General features: G+C 46.9%; 1 protein-coding gene across 1 annotated transcript in view; it reads left to right on the top strand.

Moving 5' to 3' along the window:
* Positions 1-18,402, top strand: part of Scara5 (scavenger receptor class A, member 5) — a 100,124-nt gene that overhangs the window by 10,997 nt on the left and 70,725 nt on the right. The window contains exon 3 of the mRNA XM_005373759.2: positions 8,443-8,571. Within this exon, the coding sequence (XP_005373816.1) occupies positions 8,443-8,571 (129 nt within the window). The remainder of the gene's footprint in view (positions 1-8,442; positions 8,572-18,402) is intronic.

Genomic DNA, 18,402 nt, shown 5'->3' with positions numbered 1-18,402 from the left:
CCACCAGATGACAGAGGTCCATTGTCTTTGTGCAGATCTGCCAAGCTCCAAAAAGTTGGAAGCTTTTTGTGCAGAGGTGACAGAGACGCAGGTGTCAGGCACACATCTTGCTCGGTCCCACAGCGGTGGCCTGGGCCGGGATCTCAGCTTTCCTGTCTTCAAAACCAGATACACCCGCAAGACCCGTCCAACTCCACTGTTAGTGGGAGTGGAATTAAGGACAGGAGAATTACACTTACCCATTCCTGCCTAAAGGAGAAAGCGGTTCATCAAGCCCCGGCAGAGGAGGTGACAGGGTGGTAGGGGCACCAGTGTCCTAGAAAGAGTAGTGAGGTCGTGGTGAGAGTGGCTGAGCCTGGGCTCCCCTTTGCAGACACCTTCAGGTGACTTTCTGTCTTTCACAAGCAGCCAGGAGGGGAACTGGGGATCTTTTTGTCAGGGTCTAGGGCTGCTCTGCAGGAGGGTGTTTTGGCAGAATTTGGGCAGAATCCTGAGCTTGCTGTTGTTTGAGTCTCTCCTGCATTGACACCACATTTCCTCCAATCTGTGCACCGTCCGTTTGCGGCGTGAATAGTGGCCTCTTCCGCCAGCCCCATGACCTTGTCCTTCCTGGGGGGCTCCTCGGCCCTCTTCCTTCCACTCAGCTATCAGTGACTAGAAGATTCGCCTTGCCTGCCCTTCTGTCCCCTCCCACCTGGCTTCTCTCCCCACCCCTCAGCCTCAGCCCTTATCCTCCTCGCACTTGCTCCTTGCAGAATGCAGCACAGTCCCTAGACTGTTTGCAAGAATTTTTAGTAGAGTAACTTGGGAAATAACGATTGGGAAAGGTACTTTATAAGGAAGTGCCAAAATGATAAGCTATCTCCAGAATTACTAGGAGAAACTGTCCTAGGTCCTCATGCAATCTAAATGGAATTAGCTCGGACTGCCCCTCCTTCTACCTACTCTCCCTTCCTAGCAATGGGTAGAAAGGCTAGGACCCCTAGAAATGCAGAAGACTCCTTGGTGCCCTCAACCACCAGCCATCTCATTAGCACACAGAGCCCCGCGCCCAGAGGTTCTAAAAGCTTGGCCAGCTGTTCTGCCAGGGTGCAGGATGAAGATCCAGCACATACATCACCACAAAACAGCTGTTCAGGACCCTTCCAGATGCAGGTGAAACGTCCCACGGCCCTGCTTGTGCTCCTGGGGGCGGTTCTGGTTGGCAGTGTCCCTGCCTCATGCCTTTCTTCTCCCCTTTTTGGAGGATAGGTGAGCAGAGATCCCCATTAAAGCCCCAAAATCGTGACAGCTTCAAAGACAGAGGTTATTCGGGGCTGCCTCTTGGCCTGCAGATTGTACAATGAAAACAATGTGCGTGATGAGTAACCCGCCCGGGAAGGATGAGGCTTATCCTAATGAAGTCAGTCTTGGGTGGGTTTAATGCAGATCCTTGGAAGAGCTGCGCTGAGGCCCCTCCCAGCAATAAAACTCTGTCTCCCCTTGCTGTTTATGAGCTGTGGAACCAAAGAGAACAAAAAGAAAATGTATTTGTTGCTGTTAAAACTTAAGTAATGTTTATAGAATCATTGTGTCTTGTGTTTTATGTGGTTTAGACCTAGTTTGCTCAATTTTCTTTATTTTGTTTTGGTACTGGGAATTGAACTCAGGACCTTGCACTTGCCAGGCAGGCACTGTGCCACTGAGCTATATCCCCAGCTTTTTTTTTTTTGGAAGTAAATATCTATTTTTATCAGATCTAATTGATGAATATTCTGGCAAATGGGAGGAGAATAAATCCAAACGGATGACTCCCACAGTGCTCTAAATTTATTATTGAGAAATTAAAATATTGTTTTTCAAGAAATTGGAGGTCATATTTGCAGAGGAAAAAGTTGCATTGTTGGAGAGATGGCTCAGAATACTTTTCTTGGTCTCCTGGTCAGTTTGCAACTTTGAATTCATCTCCAGAGCTCAAAGCTGTGCCTTTTCCCTGGAGGATTAGGGATGGCGAGCTGTTTAGTGTAAGGAGACCAGGACCCCAGATCCCTGTGTCACTGGAGAACCACAGCTCATCCCTCTAGGGCTCCACAGTTTTTTGTATAAACTTTCCTTTCAATTTCTTTAATGCCGCCAATCACACACACTTCCCACCCCCACCCTCAGCATACAGTGTTTCAGCCAAAGCTCTCTGCGCAAATTTTTGTCCCATTATTAAGAACCAGTAGAGGTCTAATCTCTGGGAATAATAAAAGAGTTTCAAACAACCTCATTTTGAGTGTGTCCTGTTAAAAAAAGAAATCAAAAGTTTTTTTTCCCCAATAAATTGAGCTCTTAATAATAGGCTTTTCACTTGCTTTCCAAGAATGTGTCTTCACATCCTCTGTGGATATGACAGATGCCTTACTCCAGCCCTATGGACCTCTGTGCCCTGGATCTGTCATTTCATCATCGAGTCAGAATGACTGTCCAGGGGTGGGGCTCAGGCATCTAGGAAGCTCCACGTATGATGTCGCATTGAGCCAGGAGTAAGGTGTCTGTCCATTCAGTTCCAAGGAATGCATCACGCAGTTTACCTATGTAGGCACTAAGTAGCAATCAAGAGTCCTGATAGGCAAGGAAAGCCAAGTTTTTATTATCTTTTTCAAAACAAAATTTTGCTCCAAATTGTTTCCCTAGCCAACTAGAATTTGTCGATTACAATTTGCCAGTGTATCAGTTTGTACAAAGCCATGTAAGCAATGGTCTTTGTAGCAAAAGTAAATGTGCACATGGGTTTGATCTTGCAGTGAACCTGTTGAAGCTCTGCTGCTCATGGGGAACCATGTGGGGGCGATGGGGAGACACACCTTGCCTCAAAGATGTTGCAGACCGAAATGCAAATAGACAGCTGTCCATAGTGAGGATGGTGCTAGGTGTGGGAAACTCTAATGTCAGTGTTCCCCAGAATGTGACCGTGTGTAGCACGCTGGTACCCAACAGACTTGGACCCATGTGCTGCTGTGAATTGTTATTTTAATGGTTAGGTATTTGTTTTACTATATAATGAAAAAATGTTAATTTTCCACTTGTGATGATGTAGTTTCTTTCTTAAATGTAACTTTAAAACACACCAGTGGACATCAAATTAGTTGTTCAGAGTACCAGATACAAGCATGCAAAATTAGTCAAAAAAAATTTAAGAATTAACTGTTCCTTTCGATAAACCATTAGACATTAGCAGTACAATTATCCCAGGTATCTATCACTCTTAATTCTTATCATTTTGTTTTGAAACCTTGAATCATTTTTATTGTTTCTGCTTTGTTTTGTTTTTGTCTGTATTGTTGTTATTTTGTTGATTTTTTTTATTCTCCTTAAAATAAAGCTTAAAAAAACAGTGGAATGATGTCAAGAAATGAATAGCCTACTGTGGCCAGTCCTGCAGGCTCTGTCAGGCAAAGAGGCCCAAAGGGTGGGGACATCTGCCCCCTTTTGGGGCCATCAGGAAGCCACATGCTCTGCGTGGAGGTAAACAGCGTCTCCTAGATTGATTCTCTCCTCTCTTTCTTCAAGTCACCGAGCACTGATATTTTAGTGTCTGTTTGCTGGCTCTGAGCCACTGGCCGTGTCCTCTCTGGACCTTATGAGCAACTCCCTTTGATTTTTTGATCTTACAAGAGGTCACCTCAGCTCGAAAGCAAGATGCAGGAACCTTTCCCACGATCCTCCGGGAGCTTGGAAGGGTGTTTGTTAGTTGTTTTTATTGGGGTGGTCACTCACCATATTCCTCATCAGTCTGGTCTCAAGTGTGCCCGAGTCTGCAAACAACACCATTTAATAACTAACAGCTTCATCAGGAACTTCCTTCAGTTCCTGTTCTCCCATGGAGGAAGAACATTTTCTTCTTAAAGCCACAGCCTTCAAATTTCTAATAACTTACAGACAGCATTGGAGGCTCAGGGGTAGAATCCTCAAATGTATAATAACTGCCCATGGGAGGACAAAGCTGAGGAGAGAATGGGTGTCACCTCCTCTAGAAAGGCTTGTCCTTCACGCTTGCTGGGTTGTGGCCTCCTCCACACAGACTCTGCAGGTGGAATCAACACAACGGCCCACAGTGCCTTGTCTCAGCTTCATTCTTCTCCACCCACAGTCGTGGGACTTCTTCCTCTCGTGTGGTAACTTCTGAGGGCAGCTGCTCCTTCCTAATCTCTCACTTGACAGGTAGCGGCTGCGGGTCCATGTGTGCCAGGCCCTGAGAACTGGGGAACTGGATGTGAGGGATGCAGATGAGCCTCTTGCTCACACCGCTCACTGTCTTTCCATTTCCCCATATCTGTTATAGGTGTATTAGCTACCCACTGCCACATAACAAGTTGCCCCAAAACTTAGCAGAGGAAAACAAACATAAATGCATGCCTCGTACACTTTCTGAGGACGTTATGGTTATACAAGGAAAGCCAAGATGTCGATTTTTTTCAGGTAACATTTTTGCTCACCAATATGCTTATATTTCCTATAAGCTGAGAGGAATCCAGCAGTGGCTTAGCTGTGTATTTCTGGCTCAGGGTCTCCCGTGAGGCTGAGTCAGTCTGTCCACCAAGGGACTGCCACATGAAGGCTGGACTGGAGTGGGGATCTGCTTCCAGGCTCACTCATGTGGCTGTTGGCTGCAGGCCTCAGATTCTCACCACATGGGTTCTCCTTGAGGTGATTGTGACATGGAAGCTGGATGCTCCCCAAATGAATGGTCCAAGATAGAGAGGGAGTGAGCAGGAAGGAAGCTGCAGTGTCTTTTGTCTTGTCTCAGAAGTGACACATCAGCTGCTCTGCCGTGTTCTGTCTGACACACAGACCAACCCTGGAGTGATGTGAAATGCTGGTCATTCTGTGGGTCTTGACAGATTGCGATAACATATTGTTTTAAAATCTTACATGGATATAATATAGAGAGCTATTAATGAAGGTCAATGCAGAGAGGCCAATGCTATTGAAAGAAGGACATGTTCCTCACTTTTCTTGAGAGAAGGGACAGGCCATGCCAAGTGGGGCCAAGTGGGACGTGGAGGAAAAGCCAGGTTGTAGGAGGAAGGGAAGAGGAGGTCAGAAGCATTACTGGGGTGTCCTTGGGAAAGGCGGGGCAGGGCAGAGTGAGGGCTTTAGGGCTGGCTGCTTTGAACAGTTCAGGTGGGCTCTGACCTATGGGGATTATCTCTAATTGTCTAGTGCCTGGCCCTGAGAGGATTAGGGCCAGGACACACCTGTTTAGACAAAAGGGATGAGGCCTTGAGTCAGCTGCTCGTTCCTGGGAAGGTGAGGCAAGATGCAGGAGGGAGGTCCATGTTGGGTCAGCAATTTGGTCCTCTGATTTGTAGATGCCACATAGGCAGAGAATCTAAGAAATCAGCCAGATCACATGTACCCATGGTGATTGTCACACAGAGCAGTCCCACTGTTATGGTTTGTGTCTGTGTGTCCCCCCAAAGCCTCATGCGGCCATGGGTCAGGCTTTTAGAGTTTGATTAAGGGTGTGAGAGCTGCACCCGCCCTGGGTGGATAGTTTGCATATGTAAGGGAGAGGAAGAGAGTGCTTGAGGCCATTCCTCCCCCATTCCGCCCTGGTGTGTGGTTGTTGCTTTGCTGTTGTCTGCCACCCTGAGCTGTAGCTCTCTGCCATGTGCCACTCTGCCTTATAATCTGCCAAGTACGGACTAAAACCTCTACAAACTGTAAGCAAAATAAACCTTTCCTTCCTTAATTTTGGGCGTCAGGTATTTTGTCTCAGCAACGAGAAAAAAGTAACCAAGACACCCACTGTCCTAAACGTTCCCTGTGCTCTACTATTCCTCCCTCACCGCCCCTACTCCTGCAGCCACTCATCTTTTACCAGCTCCACACTTTCACCTTGTCCAGAATGCCGTACAGTTGGAATTAGAGCATGCACAGCCTTTGGGGACTGGCCTCGTTCAAGTTCCTGTGTCTTCTGGTGGTTTGGAGCACATTTATTTTCCTTTTTAAAAACACAAAAAACAAAACCTAGGCATACTTTCCCCTGACCCCGGCCTTGTTGATGATATAATTTTGGAGTGTTTTTAATCTTTTACCAAACTTAAATAATGTGAGTAGTCCACTCGGCTACCATGCTGCTATCACTTGAAGAAGAAAGTCTACATTGTGTTTAGGTTCCCTAATAACTTATCTTCATCTTTATTTCTTTCTTTCCCTTGCTCCCAGCATCTTGCCAGACCTTTTGTGTTCTGCTTGTCCAACCATTTGTGAAAAATCTCTATCCAAAATCATTATATGTAATATTTAGATTTTATTTAGTGTACAAAGCAATTGAGTCCTGTTGAAAGAATTAAGCTCTCTCAGAAGAAAGTCTAGATTCTTTATATTGGTTGACAAAGGGACCTGTCATGTGTGGATGCTTGCTATTAAATAGAAGCTTCACATAGAGGGCAAAGGAGCTGCTCTGTTTATGGGAAAAATCTAGCAATATCAGTGCAATTTGACCTACTCCCGTGTTGAGCTAGGGATATGTATGCAAATGATGAAAGTAAAATGCAAGTTAGCCGTATGTGTTTATGGCTGTGTGATTTTCCTCTTCCTTTTCTGCCTTGATGTTCAGGGAAGGGAGACCCAGCGCAGGAGAGCTAAAACTACCATTGGAATAAGGACTTATATTTGTACAGCACTGCACAATGCTCTGCCTGTGGTTCTTGCTCTTGAAGGAGACAGACTTTGCTCTCTTAAGTTACAATCAGACACCTATTGACTCTTCCTGGGAGAAAAAGGTGCGATGCTACCACAACCTATGTATTTAGGAGTAAAACTGATTATATTCTAGTATAGAAAGGGATGTAAAATCCTCGGAAAGAGCATTTAGGGCAAGGTAGAGAGATGAGCTCTGCTCAGAACTTCGTGGAAAATCAAGTTGACTGTTCTAAATTTGCTAACATTTAAGGAATTATGAGACTGGTCATTGAATCTGTATTTCTTTACAACTTGCTTCACATCATACCCAATGCTTAATGGAAGTGTTATGTAACAGTTCTGCTTAGTTGTTGGGAAAGCAGTATTTGGAATAAAATGGAGCAGATTAATGGGAAAATGTCCCTCACATAACAATAGTGTTAAGGGTCCAGGACTGTTTGCCTTCTAGACCATCAATAGCCACCACCCCTCCCCTCACAGTGACCAAACTTTTGAGGCCAGGAAAGTAGCCACAGATGCCGAGAGGCACAGCACAGCCCTTGAAGCCCCTCCTTGCAGATGAAACTTACCACAGAACTGCAAACACTCCTCCATCTTTCAAACATTTAAAAACTGCCGATGGTTACAACCTCTCTTGCCAAGCTTCTGCTCCACACCTTCCTCAGTGTGGCCCTCTCCAGTAAGTGACACCATCAAAGTAGGGGACGGGCTCTCCGGAGGGGTCTCTCACTCACAGAGGGCAGGGAGTAAGCATCGCAGGAGGCATACAGATTTTGGGAAAAAAGTGCCCTGTAGCAATTCTTGCAAGCCATGCTAGGATTTGGGTGGTAGAGTGCCCCTTCCTTTCCTCTTTAACAAGTGAGGTTAGTAAGTTTCCTGGCCTCTCCTGGGCCATTTCAGATGGCTGCTTCACAGGACAAATTCAGCTGAGAGATCAGCTGGGTCCTGACACAGGACTTGCCGCTAATTTGCACTTGACATTACTTGCAAATCAGCAGGATTGGACTACACTGTCCCTGAAGTCCACTACAGCAGTGACCTTTCACTGTTCCATTCTTGGGGGAAGCGGGTGAGTTCCGTGTAATTGTGAAGGTGGGGTTACCACGTTTTCTGGTAAATCTAAACCCAAGGTTACAAACTGGCGGTCATATCTGGCTTCCAAGTGTGCTTTGTTTATACTCTACTGTGTTTTTAGTTTTTAATTAATTGCCAGCACTTAAAAATAAGGAGATGTATCCTCGTCATTTCCAGCATGTCTCAAAATTTCTGGCTCTGGTCATACATGGCCTCATTCCTAGGCGGCAGCCTCCTCCAGAGCGGGCATGCCTGTCCACTGTGCACCTGGCCCATCTTGTTCATTCCTATCCCTTCCTGACCACTGCAGAGATTTGAGTTTACAAGTTCCTCTGAAAACTTGCTCTACTTCCTGGATCACACGAGACAATGACACTTGGTCAAGGCACATATTCAAGCCCATTTCTCTGCCACTTGGACTGCCTCAGCAGAGGGATTCGTGTGAGTGCGTGGGCTATGGACATCCGTGTCTGGTTTGTTCATGAGCATAGATGGGAGGAGAGCTAGAAGCTGAACATCTGGTGATGGTTCTAGAAGCTCCCCGTCAAGGTGGCTGCATTACAGATGTGCAGAAAGGCTGTGAGAGATTCTACATGAACATCTGTGTGCACCAGAGAGCGATGAGACCCAGAGAGAAAAAGAGACTTGTGGAGTTTTCAAGTGTCTTTTCCTCTTCATTCTTTTACTGTCCAGGCCCATGCCACAGACGGCGGGCAAGTGGCTGTTGTACCCAGCTGGGCTCCCTGTCGGCCCTGAAGCATGCTGTCCTGGGCCTCTACCTGCTGGTCTTCCTGATTCTCGTGGGCATCTTCATCTTAGCAGGTAAGAGCAGCCCTTTTCTATGCTGACCTTTTGGGAGGAGAAGGGGAGCTCTTCACTCCCATTCTCAGGAGCCCCAGTGCTACCCTTGTTGCCATGGAAACCACCAAAGAAGCTAGCTGGACAGGGCTCTTTGGTAGCACTGGTTGTTTTATGGGGGATGGTGGCAGGGACCACATGAGCTGCAGAATCTGAGTGTAGTGGTGGAGATCCAGTTGCTCAGTGTGACTCCTGACTTCCTCTGTCATCATGGGACATGGCATTACACTGGGCCTCCTTGGATGTCTGGATGTGATTTGCATTGGGCATGGGGACATCATCCTAGCTCCTTGTTTCAGGTCGCCATGAAAATACTCACAAGGCACTCTGCTGCTAAGGCTAATCAGGGTCCTGGTAAACCTTCACAACTACTGGGGGTAGAATCAGCCAGGCTCTCTTCCCCAATCCTGTTTGTGAGATAGGCTGGGGTTTGGAACACATTCTTTAGTCAGGGAGAAAGAGTTTGTGGATTAAGGAAAGGATCAAATGAGGGGCCTGTGGACCTTGTGTTTGGAAGCAGCACCGTTCACCCCGTAGGCTGTCCCACTGGGTTGGGGCCATACAGCAGAGGCTGTAGCCATCCCTCCTGACTCCCTTCCACAGGAGGGTCCTCCATTCCCAGCTTTCTCATCAGAGATATGTAAGGCTTGATAACACAGGACCACGCTATCAGTTTATCTCAGTCCAACACATCTTGCATGAGAACTACCTCCTGCCAGCCTCTGTGCTAGGATTGGGGACACAGAAATAAGACCCCAGGGCTTCTCAAGGAACTTCTAGTCTACAGCCTGTGGGAGGGTCAGGCAGAAGAAGTCCTATCTCAAGGTGGGACGCAGTGGGTACTGTGATGGGGCGGGGGATACAGAGGAGCATACCCTTACTTAGAGACCGTGCTGTGCTTGGAGAAGGTTGGAGTTGTCCTGTAGCTGCTGGCCAGGCACAGCTGACTTGGTGTGCTGCGGGTGGGGTCCTGAGTTAACTCTGGGGTGGGAATCTGGAGGTTCCACTCCTGCAGATGACCCTTTGCTGGAAATCCTGAGGCAGATGCCCAGGACCTCCCTGGTTGGGACTTACTCTCCACCAAGTAGTTCTAGTCACTTGGGCATTGTAATGGCATACTCAATGTGGCCTGTGCCTTCAGGTCTCTGTGCTCAGGGGATCAGCGGTGCCATCTGTTTCAACAACCACTGACCTGCGGCAAGGGGTGGGGGACAGCCAACAGCAACAATAAGAGAATTTCATGATTCATCCCAGGGACCAAAGGATAGTGTCCAGCAGATCTATCATGGGCCGAGCCAGCCGCAGGATGATTTGAGCATGTTCTTGGGTTTCTCAGTGAGAGCTTAGGATCTGGGTTTTGTGGGTTTGGCTGCCAGGACCATAACAAATTTCTGGAATGTTTGGAAATCATTTCAACCCAGCAGAAAACCAGACAATGGTGTTACATCTGCTCTGCAGACCAGGAACTTTTAGGTGACAGACAGGGTCTACAGGAAAGGGACAAGACTGGTGGGGGCCTTGGAACAGAGACTTTCAGCCCCAGGACAGCATCATCTCCTAGAAAAGAGGAGACTTTCAGGGGAGGAAAGTTTTCTTCTGATGTGTGAAGTGTTGTCGTGCGGGAAAGAGTGACCATACTGTATGACCTCAGGGCAGAACGAGGACCAGTGAGTGGAAATTATAAAGAGATAGATTTCCATTCAAAATAGAGGAGTTTCCTTACTAGTCAAGCTGTCCAACATGACCAGAAAGGCTTTCCCTGGCGTGGAGGTTGAATGGGATTTATGATGACATCTTGGAAGTTTCGGAAAGGAGGATAAAACATGGTTTCTCAATCTCATGAAAATATTGCTGCGTGTTCTTTAGTCATTCCAGGTGGGAAACAAGAGAAGATGTTTTGATCATTGTAATCACCTTCGAACCTAAAGTTTCTGGCCACCGCATTGTCAATATGGAATGAAAAGTTTAGGAGGATTGGAAATGACATGAAGAAAGGTGTCATACTTCATCTCTTGGCTCTGGGCGTGCGGCCACTGTCACCTCCCCAGATTCTTATCTGGAAATCATGCTGGCCACTGGGGGCATGGTGGGGATGACCAGTGAGAGAGCAGAGTTCACAGTGCCTGTCCCACACAGGGGGGAACAAGGTAGACAAGTCCCCTGTCCCTTAAAGGGGTTCTGTCTGGTTTGAGGGAGGATTCTTCAGATCACCTGACTGGGAACCTCCAGTGATGCTCCCTTCCCACAAATATCAAAGTGGCAGATGTCCATGGTTCAGGGTGAACCAGAGCTGGCCTGGCTTTCTGTTGGAGTCCTACTGTGGGAGCACCATCCTCTTGTTGTCCATGCTCTAGAGAAGTCATCTTGCCCAAGACATCCATTTGAGCCACTCTTAAACTTCAAAACCTGTCAACACAAATCTCATATACCCTACTACTAGACAGCAAAATTATCCACTGTGACAGGTGCCATATCTCATAGCTGATTGGCAGCATTTCATGGGAGTATACATGCTCTTACTGTTCCAATATTTAAAAATTATAACCTCATTGTGTCTATGTGTCACTCTTATAAGTTGCCCAGGATTTCTCATATGTTATCTCCTTGCCCCAAATATTCAAAATAAAAAGCAAACATTGTACCTTCTGTCAGTGCATCACCCTAGCTCCCTTGTCAGAAGCTTTATCCAGCCATCACTCAAATGATTTTCTCAGTTGGCTTTTCTGCCTTCCATCTAACCATCTGTTCCTAAGCAGCATCCTCCCAGGAACTGTCTCTTGACACTCTTAGCCTATCCCATCCATCCCATCCCATCCCATCCATCCCATCCACCCCATCCATCCCATCCCATTCCATCCATCCCATCCATCCATCCATCCATCCATCCCATCCCATTCCATTCCATCCACCCAATCCATCCCATCCCATCCCTCCATTCCATCCATCCATCCATCCCATCCCATTCCATCCACCCCATCCATCCCATCTATCCATCCTATCCCATCCCATCTATCCCATCTATCCTATCCATCCATCCCATCCATCCCCACCCATTCCATCCATCCCATCCATCCCATTCATCCATCCATCCCTCCATTCATCCCATCCCATTCCATCCACCCCATCCATCCCATCTGTCCATCCATTCCATCCATCCATCCCATCCATCCATCCCATCCCATTCCATCCACCCCATCCATCCCATCCCATCCATCCATCCTATCCCATCCCATCTATCCAATCCATCCTATCCATCCCATCCCATCCATCCCAGCCCATTGCATCCATCCCATCCATCCCAGACCATTCCATCCCATCCCATTCCATCTACTCCATCCATCCCATTCCATCTACCCCATCCATCCTATTCATCCATCCCATCCCATTCCATCCCATCCCATCCATCCCATCCCATCCCATCCATCCCATCTCCTCCCATCCATCCCATCTCATTCCATCCTATCCTATCCCATCTCATCCCATTCCATCCCATGCCATCCCCTCATTTCACAGCTTTCCATCTTCTCCAAAGAGACTGCCACAGTCAATTCCTTCCACCTCCAAACTTTTCTTTGTTCTCTGTCTTCAACACATTTTGGCAATGATCTCATTAATAGTTCCTCATTATATTACTATGTTTTTATTCTGTTCGAGATTCATTGTAGACAGCACAGACCATTGGGTTTAAATTCATGAGTAAGAGACTTGAACTTGGATGGTCGTGTGTTCAGAAAGTGATCAAGTAGCACTTTAGGCAAGATGTTCTCTGTGGTGGAGTTAAAGGGGCAGAATCTGGGGGGATGCTGCATGATTACAGCAACAGATGGAGCAACTGGACCAGGCAGAGTTCCTGGTGAGATGGGGGGTGGTCCTCTCACACCTTCATTTAACTCTTTCTTAGCAGTAGCAGTCATCATCACTGGCATCTTCAGTAAGCACTTAACTTGTGCACGTGTGCTTGGTGGTACAGACAAAGGGACAAGGCCTGAGAATACAAACTCATGAGGTGGGGTGGATTTAAAATCTCACACACACACACACACACACACACACACACACACACACACACACGGGCAATATGATGTAGCACATGCTACCTGCTAAATAATGCAAAGGAATCCCAATTCCTGAGGGCTAAAGTCTTGGGGACAGCTCAGCCTAAGGAAAAATTATCTAAATGTCATTTAAACTAAAAGTCCCCTTTTTAAAATCATCTTGTTTCAAGCAGGGCAGCTCCTGGACTCTACACTCAGAGACAGTGTGCTCGGATCCCACATCCTTTGTGCACTAGATTCTGAATCTAGTGTTGGAAATCAGATTGTGACCCTATTGGGCTTTCTTGGGGCACTCATCAGAAACAACCCCATGACATTTCATCCTTGTAGTTACTGCAAGGACACCACTGAGGGGGTTGTTCATTACATTACAGAATGTTGACTTCTGAGGACCTGTGAGAAATTATTTGTTGTCTTGTTGAAGAAGGAGGCCCACGCTTCTTGAGGAATTAGTTTCTTTTCACCTTGCGGCTGTGAATCTAAAAGTCACTGAGATCTCTGAAGGACGTAATCAACACAATCTGAGAGTCAGCTGCTAGCCATTGCCTCATGTGTGGGCTCAGAAGTAACTAAAAGAAAGCCAGGAGCCAGCTCTGCGCTCTACCCATAGCGAGCATACAGCCTGTGGGAAAGTGTGCATGAGCCTCGTCCTGGCCCTGTTCTACCTTTGCCTCATTCTGTCTGTCTCTACTTAGTGTATTTTGTGTAAACTGCCTTGGTCTTTTCTTGGGACAAGGCAGGGTGTTATGCATAGTTTTACCTTTTAAAAATTCTGCCTGCTCTATTTGATTCTTTAAATGCATGACATTTTAAGTATGTGAATGGATGAATAAATGAATGAAGAAATGATGGAGACAGGGGAACTTAGAAACATCCTTGTGAAAAAAAGATTATTTCAGTTTAACCAAGTATCAAAGGGATGTGAAAACTGAATTGTCATGCAAGAACATTTGGCTAGGTGGAGAAATCAGTGTGTAATTAATTACATAAATACCCACTCTTCATAGTGTCTGTACTGACATTATAGCATTCAGAAAGAATATTAGGCCAAGGGAAACTGTACAGTACTTCATCCTGGTATAAGACTGGACTTCAGTGTGAGGCTATCTGGGATTGACCTTGGTGTCTCCATCACTATGTGATGTTAGCCAAGTTAGCTGACCCTTCTGGACCTGAGTCCCTCCATCTGACAACAGAGGAAGTCACGTTTCTACTTGCCTTGCTGGGTTGTACTAAGGTAATATCTGTAAAGCCCTTAGGAAAGGGACTGGCACATAGTAAGCAGCTGTCAATATTTGGTTATTGTTGTTTTGGCATCAGGAATCAGGGCCTTGTGCCGGCTAGGTGGGTTCTTGTGCCACTGAGCAGTATCCCCAGCCCTGTCATTATTGCTGTTATTACTTGTAGCGACACTATCACTATTATTGGTATCATTACTCTTTTTTTTTTTCAGTACAGAGTGTTGAATCCAGGGCCTTGTACATGTTAGGCAAGCACCCTACCCTGAGCTGCTTCTTTGGTCCTACTGTTTCTTTTCATTGGTTTTCTTTGCAGTCAATTAAGTTTGGTAATGGCTTGATAATGTAAATTGAGGTTTAGTCTCTGCTTATCTGCTTTTGGGAACATCAATATTAGTACACTCATTTGTGAAAATAAGCAGTTTCCATAAAATCTGTGTGTCTTTTCTGACCACCACCTAGATGCGTTTTACATCACAATAGTGGACACATGTAAACATAACTGAGATAACATTTAAATGCGTGGTGAGTACTGATGATTTGCTGTTCTACTCTGTTATATTTTTTTTAATGACCACAACCCATCCGTTTATCTCACAATTCACTAAGGAGACATAAACTGTAGTTTACAAAAGAACAGGCTAAATGACAGTTCTATTTTTTTCCCTTGAGTTTCAAACATTCTAAGAGAATCACTGAATTTCCTTCAGGCTGTGGGCTTTGAGACTGAACTTGTAGGTTCAAATCTAGACTGTGCCACAGAATGGGCCTACCATCAGAGGGTGAATAAGGTAACCTCCAAGGCCCTTTGGTTCCTCATTTATAAAATGCAATGTATCCTGTAGAATTGTTGTGAAGATTAGACTTCACAACAGGAATACTTTTAGTCCCTGGCACTGAAAAGAACTCGGCAAATGTTAGACATTGTTATTAATACAATTAGAGGGATTTTGCTTTCAGGATAACAAAAGGCCAGAGGCTGCTTATTTAGCCTGAGCTCCCAGGCTGTCTGTGAACAGAGAGGCTGCACTGAGCACAGTGCGTGCCCGCATCCCCCTGTTCCTAATCACACACACGGGAGCCCAGAAGGATTGTCTCAGGGGTCCTGGACCGGCTGTGACAGCTCAGGGCTCACTGGGCCAAGAAACAGGCCAGCATTTCCAGCACCGACAGTCTCTCCAAACAGGGAGAGCACTCGAGCCAGCTCTGGGTGCCAGCCCCACCCATGGCACTGAGGCCCAGCCTTGGAAGGGACCTCAGGACGTCCTGTACAGCAAGCCTCCCCCACAAGGCAGGAACCTCCATCACGACTTCCCAGGCAGACGGAGTATTATGCTTCTATTGAGGAACAGCCAGGAGCAACAAGACTGTCCTCTTTGTCCCCAGAACCTCCCTTGTACTGTTTCTAGTTCTTCCCCCAGGCAGCTCAACAAGGCTCCGTGCTCATCCCCAGGACTACTTGTCAGCAAGGTGAAAACACAGACAGAGCAGCCTATTTCTTCCTACAGTGGTAGCTTATGAGACCTGGTTGGGAGAACATCCGTATGTGGAGGCCTCGCTCTTCACACCTTGCCACATTACACTGAGATTACTGCTTCAGGCTCCTGCTCCCCTTCCAGCTGACAGCAGCTCTTTTGCTCGTCTTCGTCTTCCCAGTGCCATGTGCATGGCAGGTGCTCCATTAATGCATGGACTGAACTTAACGCCCACCCCTCTCCCCAATCTGAGTAGTAAATAGACGCCATTCAGTGTAGTGTGGCCAGGCCACGGCACACTGGGCAGGGGCAACTGCGACCTGGGCCCTGGATGTTGATGCAGGCTAAACTTGCACGAACCTTTCTGGCGATGACTCACAGTGAGGCGGGGTCACTGCCCTAGGGATGGGCTACCACAAAGCCCCCAGTGATCACATCCGTTCTCCTCCCACTGGCCCCAGATCTTTTCAAAAGACACATTGTTCATTCTGGCTCAGTACAACTGGGCTTGTTGGTTTGGTTGCGGCCTCAACTTTAATGCAGCTGTCAGTAATCCCAGCAAAATGTCCTCACACAGGTCCCTGCTGAGGATTGCAGCCTGTTGGGTCAACTTGACTATGTCACTTAGCTTTCCCTTTTAGTCTTGGGCCATAGTCATGTTGGAGCAGTGTCCTGGCCCAGTCCCCATTCCATCGCCTGCTGCCAAGTGTGGTTCCCAGGAGGATGTGACCAGGGGTGCACTGGTCTATGTATGCCCTTTACGCCGTGTCCTGTGAGGTGAAGTGAGGTGACCTCCAGGAGCCCCATAGTCTTTTCCTTAGACTCAGACCATTGTCACCTGAGAAGCATGAAGCCATTCCCTATATCCCATCTGGCTCTGCTGGGCATCCTATCTTTAAGTTTCCCCAGCAGGAGTACTCCGGTCTTACACTAGGCCCAGGGAGTCAGGAAGAGGAAGGACTGAGAGAACTTTGACAGTCTGGCTCCCTCTTCCTAAAAGACTCCACCCTCACTCCCATTATGCCCTGACCTCTAATGGGGCTAGAATAATAGAGGTGCAGAGGAAGTTGACATGCATTAGACAAGTGGGTTTTCGGCCAAATCCTTCCTTTAATTAGGAAGGGTAGAGCAGAGGACACATCTCAGCCACGTCTCACTGGAGTCCTTCTTCTAGACAAAGGGCCATGTTTATCTAGACCACCATGTGTTTTTGTCAATAAAGTTTTATTGGAACACAGCAGCACTCATTCATTTACATAGCATCAGTGGCTAGCCACTCTTGCCATACTGTGGCAGGTTGAGTTAGTTGTGAATGAGGCTGTATGGTCTCTAAAGCCTAAAACATTTACTGCCTGGCCCTTTTCAGAAAATTTGTCATCCCTGCTCTAGACTTATCTGCTCATTGGTTAACTCGCTCATCCTTTGCCTTGGGATTGTGCTTCAGAGTTTTCAAAGATTTTCACATGCATGTTGTCTAATCCTTATCACAATCTAGGGATTCCAGAAAGCAGTTCCTTTTCTAGATGAGGAAACTGAAACTCAGAGCAGTTGTCTGTTCTGGCCTATGGTCCTTGTTGGGGATCCGGGCCAGGGTGATGGATGTGAGTGTGGGACTTCTCTTACCTGAGCCTCCTGGTCAGAGGCAAGATTTGGTGCCCAGTGTTTAAGGCATGGTCAGTAGAATCAGATTTCCAGGGCACGAATCTTGGCTTTGCTGCTAGCTGTGTGACCTCAGGCAAGTTATCCCTACTACTGGTCTTTAGCATCCTCCTCTATAAAGCAGAAGGGTTTGCATGACCCACTTTGTAGTGTTGTGATCCGGAAGTCACCAACTCACCCATGTGAGTTGCCTAGAACAGCACTCTTGTATAGTGAGTACCTCAGTGCTTGGTAGGTGATTATTACTGGGGATAGTCCCGCCCTCATTTCACCTTGCGCTGCCGGAACTCTCAAGGGAGATGTGCCAGGTGCTTTGATTTCTACCCCAGGAATGGGACAGGAGGGCATGCAAGAGGTACTTCCCCACACATGGAGCTCACATGGGCCTCCCTATCTGAGCAAAACACAAAGTGCTGGAACTGGAGGAATCCTTTCTTAGACCTTCTGTGGCTTTAACTCTCTTTCTTCTGGGCGCAGGCGTGGAACCCTATACGCCCACCTTTTCTTTTGCTCTCTGCCAGAGGAGCCTGGGGTAGATTTTGGCACCAACTACTCACTCTGTGTTTGGACTGGAATTCAGACAGAGCAGCTAAAAAGCTCTTATTCGCACCCTTTTGGAGAGAAAAAGCAATACACTCTTGGAATTTCTGTAAATTCCAATTCTGTAAGCATCATGCCTTGGCTGACCCTACCCAAAGGGGTGGTGCCCTCACCCATTAAAGTCCAAATTGTAACTGAGCAAGTGCCAGCGATGTGCCCAGCCCCATGGGAGACACATATGGAGAGGGATGAGGAAAAGCCCCACCTGGAAAGGATCGGGCCAACTGGTCAACCAGATACACATAAAATAAACAAGACACAGTGCAGAACAGATGTTTTGGGGCCAGAAAAACCTGAGCTTAAATCTCAGCAGGTTAAATTGTGATCTTGGGAAATTATTTGTGCCTGTCTGAGCCTCACTGTTAAAATCTGTTTTAATGGGGATAAGAATGATCACCTAACAGCAGTGAAACTGAAATGCAAAATGCGGGCTTATACCAGGGCTCAATAAATGTTTCCCCACAAGTCTCAAAACAGATGCCAAGATGCTCAGAGAAGTTGCAGTTTAGTTCAGTGAGATAGTGGACATCCTGGGCGATCTCACCCGGACTTGCCTCATCCGACTCCTTGGTGTAACCAGGAGCCTATTCCTTGGCCCTCAAAGTCTCCAACTGCACTCTCTTCCTGGTCATCATCACTGAGTACCATTGGATTCTGGCTCTGTCTTCCCCTGTCTGAATCCCACACTAACATGTCCCATGTCTCTTATGACATCCCCTCTGGATATTTAACAAGCATCTCAAATGCTCCCAAATCTGCTCTTCCTGT

Source organism: Chinchilla lanigera, unplaced genomic scaffold (assembly GCF_000276665.1).
Source record: "Chinchilla lanigera isolate Chin_1 unplaced genomic scaffold, ChiLan1.0 scaffold00002, whole genome shotgun sequence".
NCBI classification, from domain to species: Eukaryota; Metazoa; Chordata; class Mammalia; order Rodentia; family Chinchillidae; genus Chinchilla; species Chinchilla lanigera.
This window is presented reverse-complemented; position numbering and strand designations above follow the sequence as displayed.